This window comes from Otolemur garnettii, unplaced genomic scaffold (assembly GCF_000181295.1).
Source record: "Otolemur garnettii isolate 467f Iridium unplaced genomic scaffold, OtoGar3 scaffold00023, whole genome shotgun sequence".
NCBI classification, from domain to species: domain Eukaryota; kingdom Metazoa; phylum Chordata; class Mammalia; order Primates; family Galagidae; genus Otolemur; species Otolemur garnettii.
The window spans coordinates 9,507,972-9,526,596 of NW_003852418.1; the positions used below are offsets into that span (position 1 = coordinate 9,507,972).

The 18,625-nt window shown below is 45.8% G+C and overlaps 2 protein-coding genes across 9 annotated transcripts in view; one reads left to right on the forward strand and one right to left on the reverse strand.

Annotated features, from left to right (window-relative positions):
• Positions 1-3,519, forward strand: part of NCOA3 (nuclear receptor coactivator 3) — a 114,011-nt gene extending 110,492 nt beyond the window's left edge. For 5 of the 7 annotated variants that reach the window (XM_023511923.1, XM_023511925.1, XM_023511924.1 and 2 more), the window contains 2 exons: positions 2,199-2,340; positions 2,672-3,519. In XM_023511923.1, the coding sequence (XP_023367691.1) occupies positions 2,199-2,340; positions 2,672-2,683 (154 nt within the window). In that variant the 3' untranslated portion in view covers positions 2,684-3,519. The remainder of the gene's footprint in view (positions 1-2,198; positions 2,341-2,671) is intronic. The other 2 variants (XM_003787680.3, XM_012803961.2) reach the window with 2 other exon arrangements.
• Positions 3,520-6,645: 3,126 nt separating this feature from the next.
• SULF2 (sulfatase 2) overlaps positions 6,646-18,625 on the reverse strand; it is a 107,862-nt gene continuing 95,882 nt past the window's right edge. The window contains exons 11-21 of one of the 2 annotated variants that reach the window (XM_012803949.2): positions 16,931-17,126; positions 14,920-15,148; positions 14,696-14,792; positions 14,158-14,252; positions 13,410-13,469; positions 12,806-12,975; positions 12,393-12,535; positions 10,726-10,849; positions 8,860-8,893; positions 8,552-8,605; positions 6,646-7,614 (exon numbers count right to left, since the gene is read on the reverse strand). In XM_012803949.2, coding sequence (XP_012659403.1) covers positions 7,584-7,614; positions 8,552-8,605; positions 8,860-8,893; positions 10,726-10,849; positions 12,393-12,535; positions 12,806-12,975; positions 13,410-13,469; positions 14,158-14,252; positions 14,696-14,792; positions 14,920-15,148; positions 16,931-17,126 — 1,233 coding nt within the window. In that variant the 3' untranslated portion in view covers positions 6,646-7,583. The remainder of the gene's footprint in view (positions 7,615-8,551; positions 8,606-8,859; positions 8,894-10,725; positions 10,850-12,392; positions 12,536-12,805; positions 12,976-13,409; positions 13,470-14,157; positions 14,253-14,695; positions 14,793-14,919; positions 15,149-16,930; positions 17,127-18,625) is intronic. The other variant, XM_012803950.2, reaches the window with a different exon arrangement.

Below are 18,625 nucleotides of genomic sequence, written 5' to 3' on the forward strand. Positions count from 1 at the left end.
GCTATTTTTTGGTTGCAGCTGTCGTTGTTTGGCGGGCCTGGGCTGGATTTGAACCTGCCAACTTAGGTGTATGTGGCAGGCGCCTTAGCCACTTGAGCCACAGGCGCCGAGCCTGTTGATACTTTCTACTGCATCTTTAAGTTCCCTAATTGCTTCAGTTCCTTCAGCTCTGCTATATCCTTTCTATATTCTTTATATTGTTCATCTCTTAATCAATTGATTCTGTTTTTGGATTTCCTGTTGGTTATTTTCCACTTTATCAGCAGGTTCCTTCATTGTTTCTATAATTTCCTTCATTGTTTTTATCATCTGTATTCTAAAGTCCCTTTCTGCCATTTCTAACATTTCTTTATAGGTGGAATCCTCTGCAGTAGCTACCTCATAGTCCCTTGGGGGGGATTGCTCTGGATTGGTTTTTCATGTTGACAGGATTTTTCTGCTGCTGCTTCCTCATGAGTGATTTCTCTTACCTGTTTCTTTGCCCTAATTTTCCTTTCACTTCCTCTTGCTCTCTAAGATACCATGCCTCAGGACTAGGGTTTCAATGAGTTCTTTTGGTACAGGACCAGAAGGATGAAAAAATTGAAGAGGAAGAAGGGAAAAAAGAAAGAAAAAAGAGAAAAGAGGGGATGGGTAAAAGGGAATATTGACAAAGAGAAGAGAAGCACAGAAAGAGGGAGACAGGAGCAATATAGGTGTACAGTAGGGTACTTTGACCCAACCTTAAAATCTCCCAACCTTTGAGGGTGCCAGGTTGGGTGTTTTCCTTGAGGTCAGCAGCTCTTTGCTAGCCTGTTCGGACACAGTACCCACCTCCACCATGTAGGGAGGAAATACAAAAATGTTATAAATCAAACCAAAACAAGCAAACAGAAAACTTTACAGGATAAAATTGAGGAAAAGAAACAAAGAATAGGGGAAGAAACACTAGCAAGAATGAAGTTCCAATTGTTAAAAAAGGCAACAATGGAAAATTATATTTAAACTAGAAAAATGAAGAGAAGGAGAAAAATCTATAGGGAAAATGTGGAAATTAAAAAATAAAAACAAGAAAAAAACAAAAGAAAGTGGTATGAGTATCTTGCTGAATATCGTCTGGGCAACAAGTGATCTTCTGGGGAATGAGATGTTAATCACAATGCTGATAACGGCTGTACAAGATGGAGACTGGAGGCCTCTGCTGATTACTCAAACCCTGCATGGTGCAGAGCCTAAATCTTTCCTTAGCTCACTTAAAAGGCACTTTAAACTGCTAACCTTGGCCATGCAGAAGCTTTCCCAGGAAGGCACTTGTCACTGGGATCACTCTTGAAGTGGCTATCCACTTATCCAGTGTGCCAAAATTGTCTCACTATGTGCCCCTGAAGGCTTCTCAGTCCCTGCCTTTAGGCTGCTCGGTCACTAGATTACTCTCTCCTGCCTGCTCCGTGACCCTGAGGGCAGAGCTTGCTGGGGCAGTTCTCCCACAATGGCTCCAGGCAGCCCACATCCAAACACTATTAGCTCCTTCTGGCTCAGCAGTTCAGTCCTAGGCAACGCTTAAAGTCCTCTGTGTGCTTGCCTAAGTTTTCCCAAGGTAGTTCAACTCAACTGAGTGCCAAGTCCTAAAGAAACCAAAACAATTCACAGGTAAGGCCTTACCAGTTTGTAATCTCACTGCTGCTGTACTTACAGCTGCTGGCGGGATTAGACCAAACAAAAATACGCAAACATTTGCCAGTTCTCCACTGCTTTTGTCCTCTTGATGGGGTCCAGAAAACTCTCGCTGCCTCCCTATGTCCCAAAAGGGCTGTTTCTGAGCAGATCCCACCAGCCAGAGATGCCTGGAGTCTTCTCTCCTCAGACTCAACCGTGCCCAGTTGCAAGGAAGCTGTTACTCAGCCGCCATCTTAGGCCCCCCCCCCCCACTGGCTTTTAATGTTGTTCATATCCCTGAGTACAGAAAATTAATCTTTTTTGTATTTTTAGCCAAGCTTATTTGAATGGAGAGATCAAAGCCTGGCTTCATACTAGGAGATACGTTACTGGTTTGTCCATTCTAGGATCTTAGGAATTGATAGAGACAGCTATTAAAAGCAGGCTGTATGGGAATTTTCTTTGATTACTCCCTGCTTAAGTACAACATTTGGCAAAATTGTGATGATCTTATTGCATGCCTTGAAGTAGACTCTGGAGGTAATATTACACTTCCTTTACAGCTCCTTTCCTCAGCAGCAGTTTGCCCACCAAGGGAATCCAGCAGTATATAATATGGTGCACATGAACGGTGGCAGTGGTCACATGGGACAGATGAACATGAACTCGATGCCCATGTCTGGCATGCCCATGGGTCCTGATCAGGTATGGGGATCCCTACCTTTCTCAAAACATTTCTCTTGTTCTCTGGAGAGAACCAAAGCCTCAGCTATAATCTAAAATGTCCCAGGTATATTTTAACTTAGATGTATATCTTAAAAATATAATAATTGAAGAAACTTTAGTTTTGAAGGCATTGGGCCAATACTTTTGGTAATATGAATCTGAATCTGAAATAGGGAATCTGAATCAATCTGCCAGAGCTACATTGTCCACGTAGGGATGACATAGACATAACCATGAATGTGGATGTAGGGCGTCTTTGTGTTGTGCAAAAGCACATGGTTTACTCTTGTTTTCTTCTTGTTGCTACCAGAAATACTGCTGACATCTCTGCACCAGCACCTCTAAGGAAAATACTGCACTAGGATTATTGAGAAGGAAAGAATCATTGTTCCAGGCATGCAGCTTTGAAGAAAGGACCACCTTTGATCTCTGTTAAGGGTATTCTAAGTAATGTCATTTGAGCAGGACTGGATTTTAAGCTGAAGCGCATTATCTGCCTGTCCCCCCTCCCCCCCATTGTGGTGTTCAAAACAATATTTTTGGCATTCTGCCCCCTAGGGATGTGATTCTGGAGATACGGATTGTTACTGATCACAAAACTTTCCTCTTGTCACTTTTTTTTCTGCTTTAGTAGCTAAAGTCTTTCAAATAAATTGGGGGTTCGGGACAGAGAATGTTGGAGAGGTCAAGGGAGATTAGAACATCTGGTTTCTCTGGTTGCAGTATTGGACAAAGTATAATCCCAGCCTTTAAGTGTTTTTGTCACTGCTAAATAGTTCTGTGTTGACGCCTTATCCAGTAGACTTGGCATTTCTGAGTTCTTATTCATTACTGATGGTGTTGATTTGCTGTCCCCATTCTTTGTTGTCCCAGACTTTCTGTTAGTGAAGATTTCCATTTGCCTCTAATGTCCTGTAATACTTCAGGAATTGTCATTGATGTTAAATGGCTTTGCAGAAGGGAAAATGAGATGACAGTATTTAATTGCAGTAGTAGCAAAATTTTTACATGCTAACGTGCAGCTGAGTGCACTTTATTTAAAAAGTAATGGATAAATGCAATATTCTTGAGGTCTTGAGGAACGATAGACACATAACACATTCCTGGTTTTTGTCTACACTAATCTGTTGGACAAGAGCTGTGATTTTTTTTTTTTCTTTCTTTCTTTTTTTTTTTTTTTTGGTAAGTACTAGTGTCACCCTTTGCCTATATGGTAGAGCAATAATGCTTTTTGAAAATAAACTTCAGAAAACCCAAGGCCAGGTACTGCATTCTGAATCAGAATTTCGCAGTGTTTCTGTGAATAGATTTTTTGTAAATATGACCTTTAAGATATTGTATTATGTAAAATATGTATATACCTTTTTTGTAGGTCACAACAACTCATTTTTACAGAGTTTGTGAAGCTAACTATTTAACATTGTTGATTTCAGAAAGCTCAGCATGGTGAGGCTATAAACAGAAGATAGCCCTTGGATTTCATGGCACGGGGAGGGACAGTGGTCCTTGGCTCCTCCATACCCCAGCTTTAGATGTCTCACCTTTTTCAGTCTTTTAATCTAAATGTTTTAAAAGAGATTATTTGTTTAGATGTAGGCATTTTAATTTTTTTAAAAAATTCCTCTGCCAGAACTAAGCACTTTGTTAATTTTAGGAGAAGGAAGAAATATGCGGAAATAAACAGAAAATCAGGAATTAAAACAAAATCAAGTAATTTAAAAAAGCATCTTTTGGATTTTAAGCAGCCCACAAATTAAATGCTAGCAATTCATGTTTTTTGTTTGCATTGTTAAATTGAGGTTTTTGCCTTCTCATCCATTTTAAGAATGTTCTAAGATTTTGGTTGCTAAGACCTGAATCCCACACTGAGATCTCAGGAGTAGAGTCCATGGTGTCTGCTTACTTATCTCTCATTCTGCTAATGTGATGCTTTCACTATCCCTGTGAATTAGAATAATGTCTTTGTTATCTCTTAATAGCCCAGCAGCCAGTTTTTTGCGTGATTCAGCCACAATCTGAGCACCTTTGTTCCCTTTCTTTCTTCTGCTTCCCTGCCACTTTCTGCTGTTGCCTCTCCTTGACACCTGTTCTGGTCAGTTTGAGTAGATGGAAAAATCAAGTTTAATTCCTTTTATCTGGGTTATTATTTTAGGTTCAAACAGTTGAATGAAATTGAGTTTTGGACTATATGAATTTCAAATGTCTGCTAGCCTTGGTGTCATTTTCTAGCAATAACTGAGAGCCAGTTAATTTTTTTAATTTCACCCATGTTTAGTCACTCTTTCTACCTGTCTCTGAAGGTAAGGTCATTTAATTTCTTTGATATGCTTATTATAAGTAAAACCTGGTATTTCCAGAACCACCACTACAATGGATTTTATTTTTGTAATGGTGTAGACAATTCTGAGTTTGCTCTTCTTACCTTTCCTCCTCCCACCAGGTTTAAAATAAATCTGAGATTGTAAATCCACAAACTTCCATTGTAATTGCCTGTGCTTTTCAAATAACGCATTCTGCTGTTTGGAGACAGAGGCACAGCTGAGCAGGAGTCTCTGTCCTTTCCAACTCAGTTGTGTCAGGTGTGTCTAAATTGTCCTTGTTTAAGTTGGGTGGGGAAAAATAGAGTGGTGCTCTCAATTAACTTTCTTGACTTTTCGAAATTATTAAACAAAACAAAGCATAAATAGTTTTGTGATTCTTTTCTCAGTCCTGGCTCCAGGCTAACTGGAAGACAGCTCTCTCTTTTTATATGAGGAGAAAAAGTGAAGTTTATTATAGTTTTTATATTTTCTACTTATTCACTTTATTGGTGCAAACTCAATATTTTGATTTTAATAGTTTCAAATTATCTTAAGATAATTTTTACCCTTTCATCTTTTTGGGATAATTCACTTTGTATTCCCACTGCCTACCTCTTCTCACAGCCTCCCACCCCCATTTTAAAAACCTTGGTATCTGTTGGGTGAACAGTATAAGTAATCTTTTCATCTGCTTTTAGAATTTGGGATATTTCCAATACCTACTTTTTTGCTGAATCCAAAGATATATAAATAAAAAATATATTTTATAAAGATCAAAATGATATAAAGGAGATGTTTCTTCCTTTAAAAAATAAATAGAAGTTGCATTGTTAATGTTCATGTTATGATGCTACTTTTCTAAATTGTGCATCTGGATCGAGAGGTGTAGATATCAGTAAACAGTACTACGTAGTTTATCAGTATTTAATATCTAAGATGAGTTGGGGGTATGTTAGGGGTAGGTTATTACAGCAGGTAGTTGACTTGATGTTAGAACTTCTTTGATCCAGAGGTAGACACGGCTGGAAAGTAAATAGAATGGACTGCAAGATACTCATATGCCTGTCCAGTTCCCCGCAGAAGCCATGAGTTTTGTTCATAAGTAGGAGATTCTTAGAAGCAAAACCACTAGGATGGATAAGAGGAAAAAGAGTTATTTTCAACTCTAAGGCACACTATTTAATAATGAGCAGGGTGGTTTCCTTTTCTTTCCTCCTCGAATATATGGAATTTTCTAATATATGGAAATGTCATTCTGAGAGCAATATTTAAATTCTCAGGAATTGACTTATAGTACTAAGAATAAATTCAGTTTCAATCAAGTTTACATTAAGTGTTGCTTAAAAAAAGTCAAAATCATCTTAACCCTGCAAAGAATTGATACCACATGAGATGACTTAATGAGTTGGGGAGTGGTGAGCTGGGATTGCTTTGCTGACAGTTTGGATGCCATTGTAAATAAACGTTTCTATTTAAAATTGGAGCCTGAAGAGCTTACTTTTTAAAAAGCCCTATTGGATTAAGGGGTGAAAAAGAAGGTTAAAGAAGTCTATTTCAAGTAACAGTAGTAGTTTCTGTGAAGTTAATAAAAAGTAAAAATACTTGCCTAGGAAGCCTTGGTGTTTGGAATGTTGAAAAGCATGAAACTGTTGTTACAAATGTAGATGCTTAGGGATCATCTGTCATCTTTAAATGAGAAACGGGTTGCACTGAGGCCTGAGGTTCCTCCTACTTCTCCCATACTAGAATTCTGACAACTGCTTGTACTGAGTACATTAACACATTTTAAAACTAAAGTCCCAAAGCTTCTATAATGTGAGACTTACCGGGAGCTCCCGTGAAGTGTGGTAAACTTTAGACAATCTATAACCATCTACTGCTCTTTAAAAAAAAATCCTTTAAACCCAAGGCATCTCCTCTAAAAAGTTACTTACTGGTGGTATCTTGAATACTTGTATTTAAAAAAAAAACACACCAAAAAAACTCCCAAGAATGGCCTTTTACAAAATGTCAAAGGTTTCTTCATACCAACCGCTTGTCATTGGCTGGGGTTCTGAACATTGTATGACAATACTTATGCTACAAAATCTCTTTACAAATACAGTTTCATCAAAACTTGAGACATAGATCAACTTCATATCTTTTTAGTACCTTAAAAAACATCAGTTCTGAGACAGTTAACAAAGAAATACTGGGGGAGAAGTTATCTGGTCAGGAACAGAAATGCCCACAACTGCAAGGGATTTTCTTTTACATTGGCCACAGAGCATTTATTGACACCACCACTCTTGAAAATTGGGATTTCTCATTAGTCAGATTCCCCTAAAAGTTCCCATGTTGGTTACACGTAAATAGTCACATATATACAGTGAAGGCAGTTTCTTCAGAGGCAGCCAGAGTTATAGTGTAAGAAAATGTCATTTCTTTTGTGCTGTTGACTCATTGGCAATCTCTTTGCAGTGTTTTCAGTCTCTGCAAGTTGTCTCTGTCCTGCTTCTTATTTTCTTTGTGACAAACCAAAAGAATGAAAGAATTTAAAACAAGGTTGTTTTTCCTCTATGATTTAAAAAAAATTCCAGTGACTTTCACCCTTAGGAGAAATTTCCAAGAATGTATCGTTCTGTTCTTTTTCCCTTGTGAGCCTCTTAGGAAGGGTTAGTGGTGACTTTCTGATATGAAAAAAAAAAACCAGAAAACAAAAAAAAGGATTTTGTGCAGCTGGTGAGGTATAATCCAAAGCAAAAGCAGGGGCAAAAGTGGACTTCCTGCAGTTCCCTCTGCTCCCGGTGGTTATCCTCCAGAATTTGCCATGGTGACTCAAAGCAAGTTCTGTTTCTCTCAGGCGTCCTGGCCTGTAGCATAGGTCTGCTGGAAATTGCATGTGAGTTTTCACTGCCTGTATAGTCAGGTCCATCTCTGTTGTTAACCTTCCCAGCCTTCCCACAGTTGTCCCCTGTAGAACAAAACAAATTCATCTTAGCTAGTGATTATCATGCTGCTTAGGATTTCTTAATCAGCCCTATAGCTGAGTAAGCTTTGCTTCCAGGGTGTGGCTGCTGAGAATGACTCTTTCTGGGTCTTTCAGAAAGACTGCTGCCATCTAATCATCTCAAGTTTTAGTTGCCAGTTTACCCAGTGCCTGGCAAAGGTAAGGATGCATATAGAACAGTGGCTAAGGAGAGACAAAGATTCTGTACTTTAATTTGGGAAGCACCAAAGAAATGCTTTGCTGGTTCATAATTAACATCCTATTAAAACCACATAGGTTTGTATGCTTATAAAGGAAGAAATGAGTAGACCAGAGGTTGCAAAAGTCAGCTCACCAAAGGGCTTTTTTTTTGCCTGCTTAATGTCACATTTGTTGCCAATGTTAAATAATTCCCTCACATACCTGCATTTTTGGATTTCATGGATGAATCACAAAATGGCAAACTATATCCTATTCCTGCAGGGAACAAACTAGCTGTTTCCTCTAGACTAGAGGTGAATTTTCCAGATTGCCAGTCTCCGCTTAGCCCCTGTCAGCCCCTGTTGGCACTGGAGAGAGAGTTCATAGCATGGACTTTTGGGAAACCATTAGATGCTGTGGACTAGTTAGCACTTTAGCAACCACACCCTTCCAGATTATCTGGAAGCTGTAATATTTAAATGCTTCTCAACCTCTAAGTAATAGCTTGATTATATAACTAGGACAGATTATAGTGAGAATAACAGTTTACTGGATAAGGTATTAATCTAAAATATGAAATGGATTCAAATATGTTTTCTTATGAGGAAAGACTCACATTATGGGAACAAATGAGGGTGATAAGGAATGGCATGCACAAAGAACAGCCTTGGCAAAAGGAAGCAGTCAGAACCAGGTCTCTGTAGCTGGTTCCGCAACTCACAGTGATTTGGAAGAAGGTCTCTTCATATCTGGCCACTTTCGACGCTGAAACTGCCTAAGTTTTTAAGTGTCAAAAGGAGAATGAGTGTTAACCATCACCAAGAAAGAAAAGGTCACCCCCAAAGAACTATATGCACAGAAGTCCTCCTAGGTGGAGCACCTATCACTGATGGGTGGTCCAGGCCCCTGGCAGACTAGAGAGGAAGGGCCGTCCCTCAGCATAACGACTGGGCGGCCTTTCTGAGATGAGACTGAAGGATAGGCGAAGATGTAAGAACTTTTCTCAGGCATTAGTAACAAAACTAATACCTGTATTGTTCATAGCTTCCTCCGTCTTTAAGTCCTAAATGAGAGAGAAATGAAAATAACAGAAACAGGTATTTTAGGGCAACAATGGTACAAGCAATGACAAACTTTATAACTGCCTTCTTCAAAAATATCCAGACAACCGGCTCAGGCTTTTTGTCACAATCCCATGATGTTGATATTTGTTTCCTAGTTAGATGAGTTGATTGAATTATGAGGTGACCTTTCCTTAAGTCTCCCAGGTAGCCTCAGATTGCCTATAATCTGATGTCACATCAGTCTTCGGTCCCTGAATGCTTTCATTCAACATGGGCATGAACACCTACTCTCCTAAGGAGAGAAAGCCAAGAGCCCTGAAAAAGATATGGTGGGAAAGAGATCCCCGGTGGGTCGGATCTTGAGACAGTTTCCCGAGGATATGGCAGCGTGATCCAGTGCATGGGCTTTGGAGTTAGCCAACTTGGTTCACATTACTCATTCATAAAATGAGGATAAGAAGATTCCCCACAAAGGGTCATGGAAAGGGTTATCAGCCAGTGCACCCAGTGCTTGGCACATGGTGATCAACATGTGATTGCAACTTTGACCATCAGAGTAGCACTTCATTAGTACACGATAGGAAGCCTCTGATGGGATTTTGACATTAGGCTTCTTGTCAGGCAGTGTTATTGCCACATTTGCTGTCTGACTGCAGCATCTGAATTCTTCCTCTTAAGCTGCTTACTCATTTTCCTGACATCAACTCTAGGTATCTTCCTATTATTAAATAGACATGGAAAAACTCTCCCAGGTTCTCCAGATACCAAAGGTTTTTAGGCTGCTCCCTGTGCATTTTGTTGTGGCTAGTGAACACTTCCTTCTTTTAGCTTTTGTAATCTTAAAACGTCTAGTTGACACCTTAATCTTAGAACTGCTGATTTTTCCTTGCCCCCCACCAAACCCAGGAGTCGTCCATGACTTTTAATTTTCTGTCCTTACCCCATCACCATGTTCTGTGGGCTTCAGCACCAGGATCTGAAATCTATCACCTTCTCTCCATTGTCACTGCTCCCACCCCCAGTCCAGGCTACCCACCTCTTCTGGATAACTGTGTTGTCTTAACTATTTTTCTCATACAGCCCCATTATCCACTTAGCCTTTTAAGCATCCTTTGAAAATGTAGACCATTTCAGTATCCAGGTTAAAATCCTCTGTTCACTATGTGATGCATCCAGAATAAAATCTAAACCCTCTGCCATGACCTATAAAGGGGTGGCCCTCTGACACGCTGCTGTCACTCGCACCTACCCTCATCTGTGCTGGCGTGGCCATGCAGGGCTTTTGTCTGCTACTCACTCCTCAGGTCTTCTGGATGCTAGCCCTCTATGTTTTCTCAGTGGCTGACTGCTTCTTCCTCTTAAGGACTCAGGTCAAAGGCCTGCCCTGCACTCTATCTAACATCATCCTGTTCTAGTCTATCTATATAAACGAGGCTTCCCCATATGGACTGCTGTCTGTAGGAGAATGTCATCTTCACACAAGGTCATGGTCATCTTTTTCCTTTCCAGCAACCAAAGTGGTTTCAGGTTTCCCTTCTCAGTAGATGTTGATTGGATGAGTGAAGGAATGAACAAACAAAAGGGAGGGCAGTGAACTGGGAGGGGACTCTGTGCACTTGGTCTAGGAAGGTGCGCCTCTCTTAGGAAGCACAGCTCAGTGCCCGCCTACAGCCTGCCATGGTTGGGCACCCATAACCTTCCAGATGATTTGTCTTCAGTTGTATCACCCTGCAATTCCTGGTAGTTCTGAGCTCACTCTTGGGGTAGACATGACCTCCAGTGTTCCTTCTATGGAACTCTGTGTAGGCCCCATGTCGGGGTGCCTACTCACCCAGGTCCATGTTTCGGGTCCGGGGGTTACACTGCTTGTAACCCTTGCAGCTCCGCAGTTCCACAAGTTGTACATGTAACTGATTGAGGACATCCCTGTCCAGAGTGTTCACTGCATTCATCAGCTGGTTGGAAAAAAGGTAGGTTGTCAACAAGGTGAGTCCAGGGACCCTCCCAGCAGTGCTCTTCTACCAACCAGGGGACACATTTCAGGCAGGCTGGGAATGGAAGGTGCTGTGGGCTGGTGTCCTGCTCACTTCAACCTCCCCTTCTGCAAAAGCCAGAGTTTTGAAAGAGTTGGGTGACATTTGGCTTCTAGCCCCACGAGGGCCTCTCAGTGAGAATGAAAATTCAGGAGAATAAAACCGTATCTGTGTACTTAATGTCGGACTTCTGGAGCCATTGGTCAGGAAACTCAACAAGCTTGGAAAGAAGCCCTTCCAAGTCTCACTGAAAGTCTCTCAGCTCCTTTTGGTTGGAAAGCAGCAATTTGTGAAAGGATGGCTGAGTGATCTGGATCCTTGCCTAGTCTGGGAGGTACTGGTGACTGACAAACCTATCCACTCTGCCACTCCCTTTGGTAAAGTGTGAGGATGAACCTATCTAAGGAGAAAGACCAGCAGCCTATGTGGTAATTAAATAAAGCAACTGGCCTGCTGCCATTTAGAAGTCAGATTTCATTTAAAACATTACTTTAGGCTTTCCTTAAAAAGTTGAAGGTTGGACAGTATCAAAGCCACATTACAGAAAAAAAAAGCCACATGACAGAAAAGCTTAATGCTAGAGCTCAGTACAAGGGCTCATGTGTTCCAATTACCAGACCCTTCAATCGTGTACATGTTTAGATGATTTAGTGGCAGTTACATTAACTGCATTGTCCCTGAAAGCCCCAGAATGTGCATTGTTTGGCTTGACCCTGCAGCTCTCCAGTGTCAGGAGTCTTCATAATTTCCTGCAAAACCTGGCTGAATGTTGGCAGGTGCCTGCATCAGAGGGCGAAGCGATACCATGTATCAGGGCCTAGGACTGGTTGGTCTCCTGGGGGCCCCAGCCTGTCTAGCTGTGTTCCCTGTTATCTGGCTCAGGAACAGTTGCTCTTAGGTGCCTGAGGGCTACTTCCTTTAGCTGAAGGGGGAGAGAGAGAGAGAGAGAGAGAGAGAGAGTCTTTGAGAGCAGAGAAACACCAGGTATTCTGCTCAGAGTAAGGGAGTCCATGATAGAATATGCATGCTCCTGATTGCCTTCTCCTCCGGCCTAATATAAGGCTGATCTCGTGCCTCTCAACACCACAGGTATAGAAACTGCCAAGTCACCAGTGCTCTCATCTCTTGGGCTCTCATGCTTGTTAGTAAAGCCAAATCCCTCTCCATGCCCTTTTAACCAGGGTGTTCCATTGTTGAGCTATACAGGTATTATAACTCTCACTCCTAGGCATAGGCTGTACAGGCCTACAACCATGTACCACATGCAGGGTGGTGGAGGCAGAAAAGGGCTGATTGAACACCAAGTCCCCAAACTGTTAGTGGCTTCAAAACTCAAAAACCCATTCCTACTGTTTTAGGGACTCAGTGGGACTTGGGAAATTGGTCATCACTTCCCTGGGGCTGGTGTTCAGTGGCAGCACCTGTGTACCGCCATCCCCATTTCCCCAGCTCGTGTTGTCAGTACCTGGTAGGGGTCTGTGTTGAGATCAAAGTACTCAAGGAAGCCAGTTGCAAATTCACAGAAGAGGAAGTTGTGGGTCTCGTTGATTGTCCTCATGCACCAGTAGGTGTTATTGTTGGCGCTGGTGCAGGCACAGAAAGGCCCCACTGCAGGGGACGAGACAGCAGGCCCTGAGTGCCTGCAGGGAGCAGCCTAGTCTGCTCACAGTGATTCCTGTCAGGGACAGGTGCCCCCCCCCCAGCCAGTTCCTCAGATGCCAAGTGACAGTCTGGAGCACTGAGGCCCCTTGGTGTCAGGGAACCTGTTTCTGAGAGTCCTGGAGGTGCAGCCCTCACAAGATGGGGCAAGGTGAGTCACATGGAAAGAGGAGGTGGTTTCCAGCCTGCCCATCCCCATGCCTGCCCCGATTCACTCACATGTCCAGAGGGGCGCCGTCTGCCAGTGCTGGTTGTCGTGGGTGAAGCACGTGAGGCCTGGCATGCTGCATGTGTCGTTGTTCTGCAGACGCTTAAGCAGCTTGCGAAGTTTCTTCTTGCGCTTCTGTTCCCGCAGTAGCCACACCTTGTCCTTCTCTTGCAGACCCTTCCTGTGGGCACGGAGGGCCATACGCACCGTGGGCCTCTGTGGGACCCTTGACTCTGACTCCCCCTTGTCTACCCTAGGGGTTGGGCTGTGCTGAGCATCTCCAGCAGAGTGCTATGAGCAGAGCCCACCCAAGTCCCACTTCTGGGACCAGACTTGGATATTCTGTCCTCTAAGGCAGCATGGAAGTAGGAAGGTGGCTTCTGGGATCTCTGTCACAGCTGCTCCCCCTATCCTGCCCGGCTTGGCAGGGTTGCAGCCATCCCATCTGGCCACAAGGGGGCGCCTGGAGGTCCCCCTCATTGCTCTGGGAGCAAGTAGGGGCGCCAGGCATTCCCTGAAAGGCTAGGCCACTTGCTTCCCTGTTCTGTATGCTCAGCGCTAGGGTGGGCAGCCTCCCAGGCCTCTACCACTGCCCCAGACCTAAGCTGCCCTTACCTGAAAGGGTGCAAGATGGAGCCCTTGTGCTTGAGGCGGCTCTTGTGCTGGGTGTGGTAACTGCAACAGACCCGGCCTGGCTTCAGAAGCTGTGGGTCCTGGGGCTCCCAAGTGATGTTTCCCCCACTCCACCCGTGCTAGTGTGGGAGGGCACTGTGCTGTTTCTGCCTACCGGCACCATCCCCCAAGCAGAGCCAGGTTGCGGGAGGCTGGGTCAGTCATAACTGCACCGAGAAGGGTAGACTGGCCTCAGGCAGATTCAGCCTGTGCATCTAGAGGTTGGTTCCCACCATGAGGCCAGCACACCCTGGTGGGGCCAGCACTGTGGAGCCTGAGCTCTGTAAGCCCCCTGGGAGGGCGGCACAGTCTCCACAGCAGTGAGCACAGCAGCCACACTGGCCAGGGCTCAGCCCCCTTCCATCAGCACAGAGGGTGCTACTGCAAGCAACTGCTTTAGGCTTCTGTCTTGTGGCCTGTGGGGACCCTGAGGCAGTAGCATGGGCCTGGAGCCACCTGGGCTACTTCTGAAAGGCCAGAGGCCCCTCTCTTTGCCTGGCCCCAGCTCTGTAGCAGTGCCCGAGCCAGGCATTGGCCTGGCTACCTGGGGGGTAGTTCTGTGTGCCCAGTTGGCTGACAATAGGGATTAAAAGAAAGGAAAGGAGTCAATTACGACAGGGGGTCCTGTGTCCCCAGGAATGTTTCTGTAAGAGAATCAGGGGCCTTGTGGGAACCTGTGCTACTTGCTCACCTGATTTTGTGACAGTCACATTCTTCTGGCCGCTTTTTCTTCAGGTGACCGCGGACTTCTCTCAGGTTCTTAATTTTATTCTGCAGGGTTTCAATCTGAGGGACAGAGCAAGAGGAAGCCCTGAAACTTTCATGGGCTGGACAAGAAGGGCATGGCCTGTGGCTGCATCTGTGAGTGCTGAGGAGGCAACGGGCTCCACTTGCTGAATGGAGTCTCCCTTCCCCTCCATCCGGCCTCAGTGAAAGGACGGAGTTGCTCTCCTGTCCTGGCCCACCCAAGAACCAGCTGAGTCCTCTGACTCAGTGGGTGGGCAGGTATCACCCACTTACTGAAAGAACCATTAAGAAAGGGGATGACAGGACTACCCGATCTTCCCTTAGGCTGCTGCAGGGACGTTGTGTGCCGCTGGGTTGGTGCTCCTGTCCCTGGGTGAGGATTCTGTGCGTCCCGCCTCTGCATCCCTGGCCTCTGCCCTGGGCCATGCTGCTCTCCCAGTGTGGAGAGTGGGACCCAAGAATGTGCTCCCCACTCTGCTCACCTCATGATCAATGTGCAGCTTGTGGTCTTTCCAGGCCTGCAGGGACTTGTACAGGTCCAGGTCACACTGGACTGTGTCATTTTCAAGGATGTAGCACCTGCAGGGAGGGATCAAGTGTGGCCCTGAGGGTTGGAGGGACCAGCCCAGGGGCCCTCGTGTGGGTAGCCCCTGCTTGCCAAGGTCCATCCTTTTTCCTTTAGCCCAACCCCTGCCTGGACTCTCACCGATGTGTCACTTTAATGGGGTTGGGGGCTGAATAGTCTGGAAGGCCTCCAGTGCCACTGAAGTCCCCACCATCCTTGTCATCTTGGTCTTCAGGGGCCCCTGGCCAGTGCCGCTTGGTGAGGTTGCGGGGCTGGGATGCATCGTCCAGGCCCACGTGGTACACTTCACCATCCACCTGGATGGCCACTGAGCGAATGGAGCGATTGCGGGCGTAGCTGGCCTTGTACTCTGTGGGTGGCAGAGGGGGCTGGATTAGGGAGGCTGGAGAGGCTGGCTAAGTCCTTAATCGAGATAGGGCTGGCTTCCAACCATGAGGTTCAATATTGCCTGATACCTAAGGGCTTCTGAGATCTACTCGCCTGTAAGCAGACTGCATGGAGAGGACCTTGAGGTGATGACCCCAGGGAGACTGAAGTCCCAGAGCCAAGCCGCAGCTGGCCAAAGAGAACACCAAGAGCAAGCTGTGCATGGACAAGCAAACGGTACCATATCTGCACAGTGGGATATTTGTCCACCAAAAGGAGTGAAGCTCTGATTTGTGCTGCAGTGTGCACAGACATCAAAAGCATCATGCTAAATGAAAGACGCGAGACGCAAAAGAGCACGCCCTGTATCCTCTATTTGTAGGAACTCTCCAGAATAGCTTTTTTTTGTTGGGTGGGACTTTACCCCCATAGTACGGTCTATTCTTTATAAAGTTACCTCCAAGGCCGGTCGCGGTGGCTCACGCCAGTAATCCCAGCACTCTGGAAGGCTGAGGTGGGTGGATTGCCTAAGCTCAAGAGTTGGAGACCAGCCTGAGCCAGAGTGAGATCTTGTCTCTAAAAATAGCCAGACATTGTGGTGGTGTCTATAGTCCTGGCTACTTGGAAGGTTGAGGCAAGAGAATCACTTGAGTTGTGCTGCCACGGCACCCTAAGAGTGAGACTCTGTCCCTCAAAAAAGTCACCGCCAGCACTGAGTCCTTGAGAACTGAGCTTGGGCACCTAGAGGAAATACACGGAAATGCAGGGCTGGGCTCCTATGAGCCTCTCCATCATGGGATCAGTACACAGTTTCATACGGGTGCTTCTATTTGAAGACACCTCGTTTTATACACGTTGTTGATCAGTTAGCATTGAACTCATGGCCTACAGCACAATTCCCACTGAAACTTCTGAAACATGTTTTCCCTGCTGGGCACATCATAGGCTGCTTGTTCCTAGGAACGCCAGACGGTGCTTCAGCACTGCGGCTGGGGACTGTTCAGTGAAATCTCATACTCCCACATATATACACACACTACAAAATGTGAAAAGCGTAGCACTGAACAGTGCATAGTGAAAAGGATGCTTGTTTACAGTATGACCCCAAACAAGGCAGAGTAGGCCTTGTTAGCCTCAGCTGGGAACAGACATGGAAGGCAACTCAAATCATGCCTGCGAATGACCCAGAAAATGCTCTTTTGAGTATTGATCCTGGGGCTACAAGTCAAATTTAGGAGATATGCAAATACAGAATCTGTGAATAAGGCTGGACTGGTGCCACACCTCTTGGTGGCTCCCTTCAGATCCCACCCAGACCCGTGCACTACTTGCTTAAGCCCAGGCTCAGTCCCAAGCATACCCGCTTCTTGTTATACACTCCTGCCAGTCTCCTATGGGACTTTCTGCCTCTTCTCTGCCCCAGGCAGCCCACTGAAATGGCAGCTATAGGGATCCTTTGAAAACACAAATCTGATCTTCTACCCCCTGCTCAGAACCCTCCAAAGAGGCTTCTTGCCTTGGAGTAAAATCCTTGTGGTGCTGAGGCCATGCCATCCTACACTTTTCAAAGCATGTGTCACAACTTAAAATAACCTTCCTTCTGTATGACTGCTGCTCCCCCCTGGGATGGGGTGCTCATGATTGGTTTGGCCGCGGCCCTAGCTCCTAAAGCTATACCTGGCGATGACAAGTAACCTTGACATTGCTTGAATGCATGAACGGGGATCTCTCTCCTGTCCCACCAAACCCAGTCTGTAACACTTACTCTTCTTGAAGAACTTTTTCCGGCGTCCAGCCAGGCTGAGCTTGTAGTCCCCGCTGTCACATGTGCAGGCCTCGCTGCCTTGCCCGTAGTACTTGGGCACAAAGTTGGAGAGGGCTTTGCCAGTACCAAGCCGCACAGGGCCCTTGCACTTGTGCAGCTTCAGCTTCCCCGTGGCATCCTCCACGCACTGCCACTTCTGCAAGACACGGTGGCCAGGGCCCCTCACTGCAGGGCCTCAGCCAGGATCCCTAAACCCACCTCACCTGTTGTCCCTATCCACTCTGGAGACTTCACTCCTGTGCTCTTCGTCTAGATGTTACCAAGCCCTGTGCCTGCTATATCCAAGCTACTTCTCTCTCCTGCCACCACCATTCTCCTGTGACAGCCTCCATTCCCCAGCTCCCTGCCCTGTGTGCTCCTAAGACCCACTCTTACATGGAATCTAGAGGGATCTTTTTTTTAAAAGGACAAATTGGGTAAGAGGGACTTTACCTAACAAATGCAAACAGCAAAACCTGGTTTCTTGTACCCTCAATGAATCCCCAACAGTAAATTAAAAAAAAAATAAAAGGACAAATTAGATCATGTCACTCCCCTACCTAAAACTCTCCCACAGCTTCCACCACCTTGACAGCAGGGCCCAGGCTTCTGGTCCTGTTTTGAGGCCCTGCATAATCTGGTCCTCTATCGCTGTCCTGTCCTGCTCCTCAATGGCCCAGATGTGCTGCTACCTCAGGGCTTTTGCACTTGCTGTTCCTTCTGTCTAGAAAGCTGCTTTTCCACCTCCTCATGTGACTGGTGGCTTCCCACCTCTCAGGGCGCTGCTCCCCCGTCACCTCTCTGAGTCCTGGTCCTCTCCCTCCTTACCAAGGACTGGATCAGAGTATACATGCACACGTTCAGCTCAAGGCACTTTGGTCAGAAAGTTAAATACAGACTTGCTTTCTAAGTCTCTCTGGTATGGATCTCCGTTCTCTCCCAGCCCTGCCTCCTAGGCCCCCTCATTGGATCCTGCCACAGCCTGTAAGCAGGACTCCCCTTTCCTCCTGAGCTACCTGCTCCAACCCACTGATCAAATAGTCATTTATAGCCTCTTTTGTGCCAAAATGATCTTCCCAGGATATGGGTTAGATCTGTTCTTTGACGTTTACCTGGCATCAGCAGGTGCCCAGCACCACAACTCACACCACCCTGTGAGGCAGGCGCTGTCACTGTCCCCACCTGAGATGAGGCACAGAGAGGTGGGAGGACTGGTCCCGGGTCACACAGCCAGGAGAAGCAGAGCTGTGACCTGCTGGTGAAGGCCCTGCTGCCTAACATCTGCTCACCTTGCTCAACGGGTGGCCAGATTTGATTCTCTTAGTGGCTCCTGTGGCCTTCCCACCCCTCTAAATGCAGGCCTGTCCAAAGACCAGGGTTCCATAGTGCAGAATTGGACTGACAGGGCCACAAGCACAGCCCTTTGTGAGGCAGGCCCAGTGGGGACCCAGGACCTGGGGAGGCTAAAGTGGGGCAATGTGGTAGGTGGTAGGCGGTAGCCACTGCTGCCAGCTGGGAGCATAGCCCGTGTGGCCAGGTCTGACTCCGCAAGAAAGGCCAGAAATCTGGCTGCTATGAGGACCCTGAGCTATATCCACTGGCAAATGGTTTGCCCACTTGGCTCTCTCTGCCGGGGATTCTCTCCCCACCGCCCCC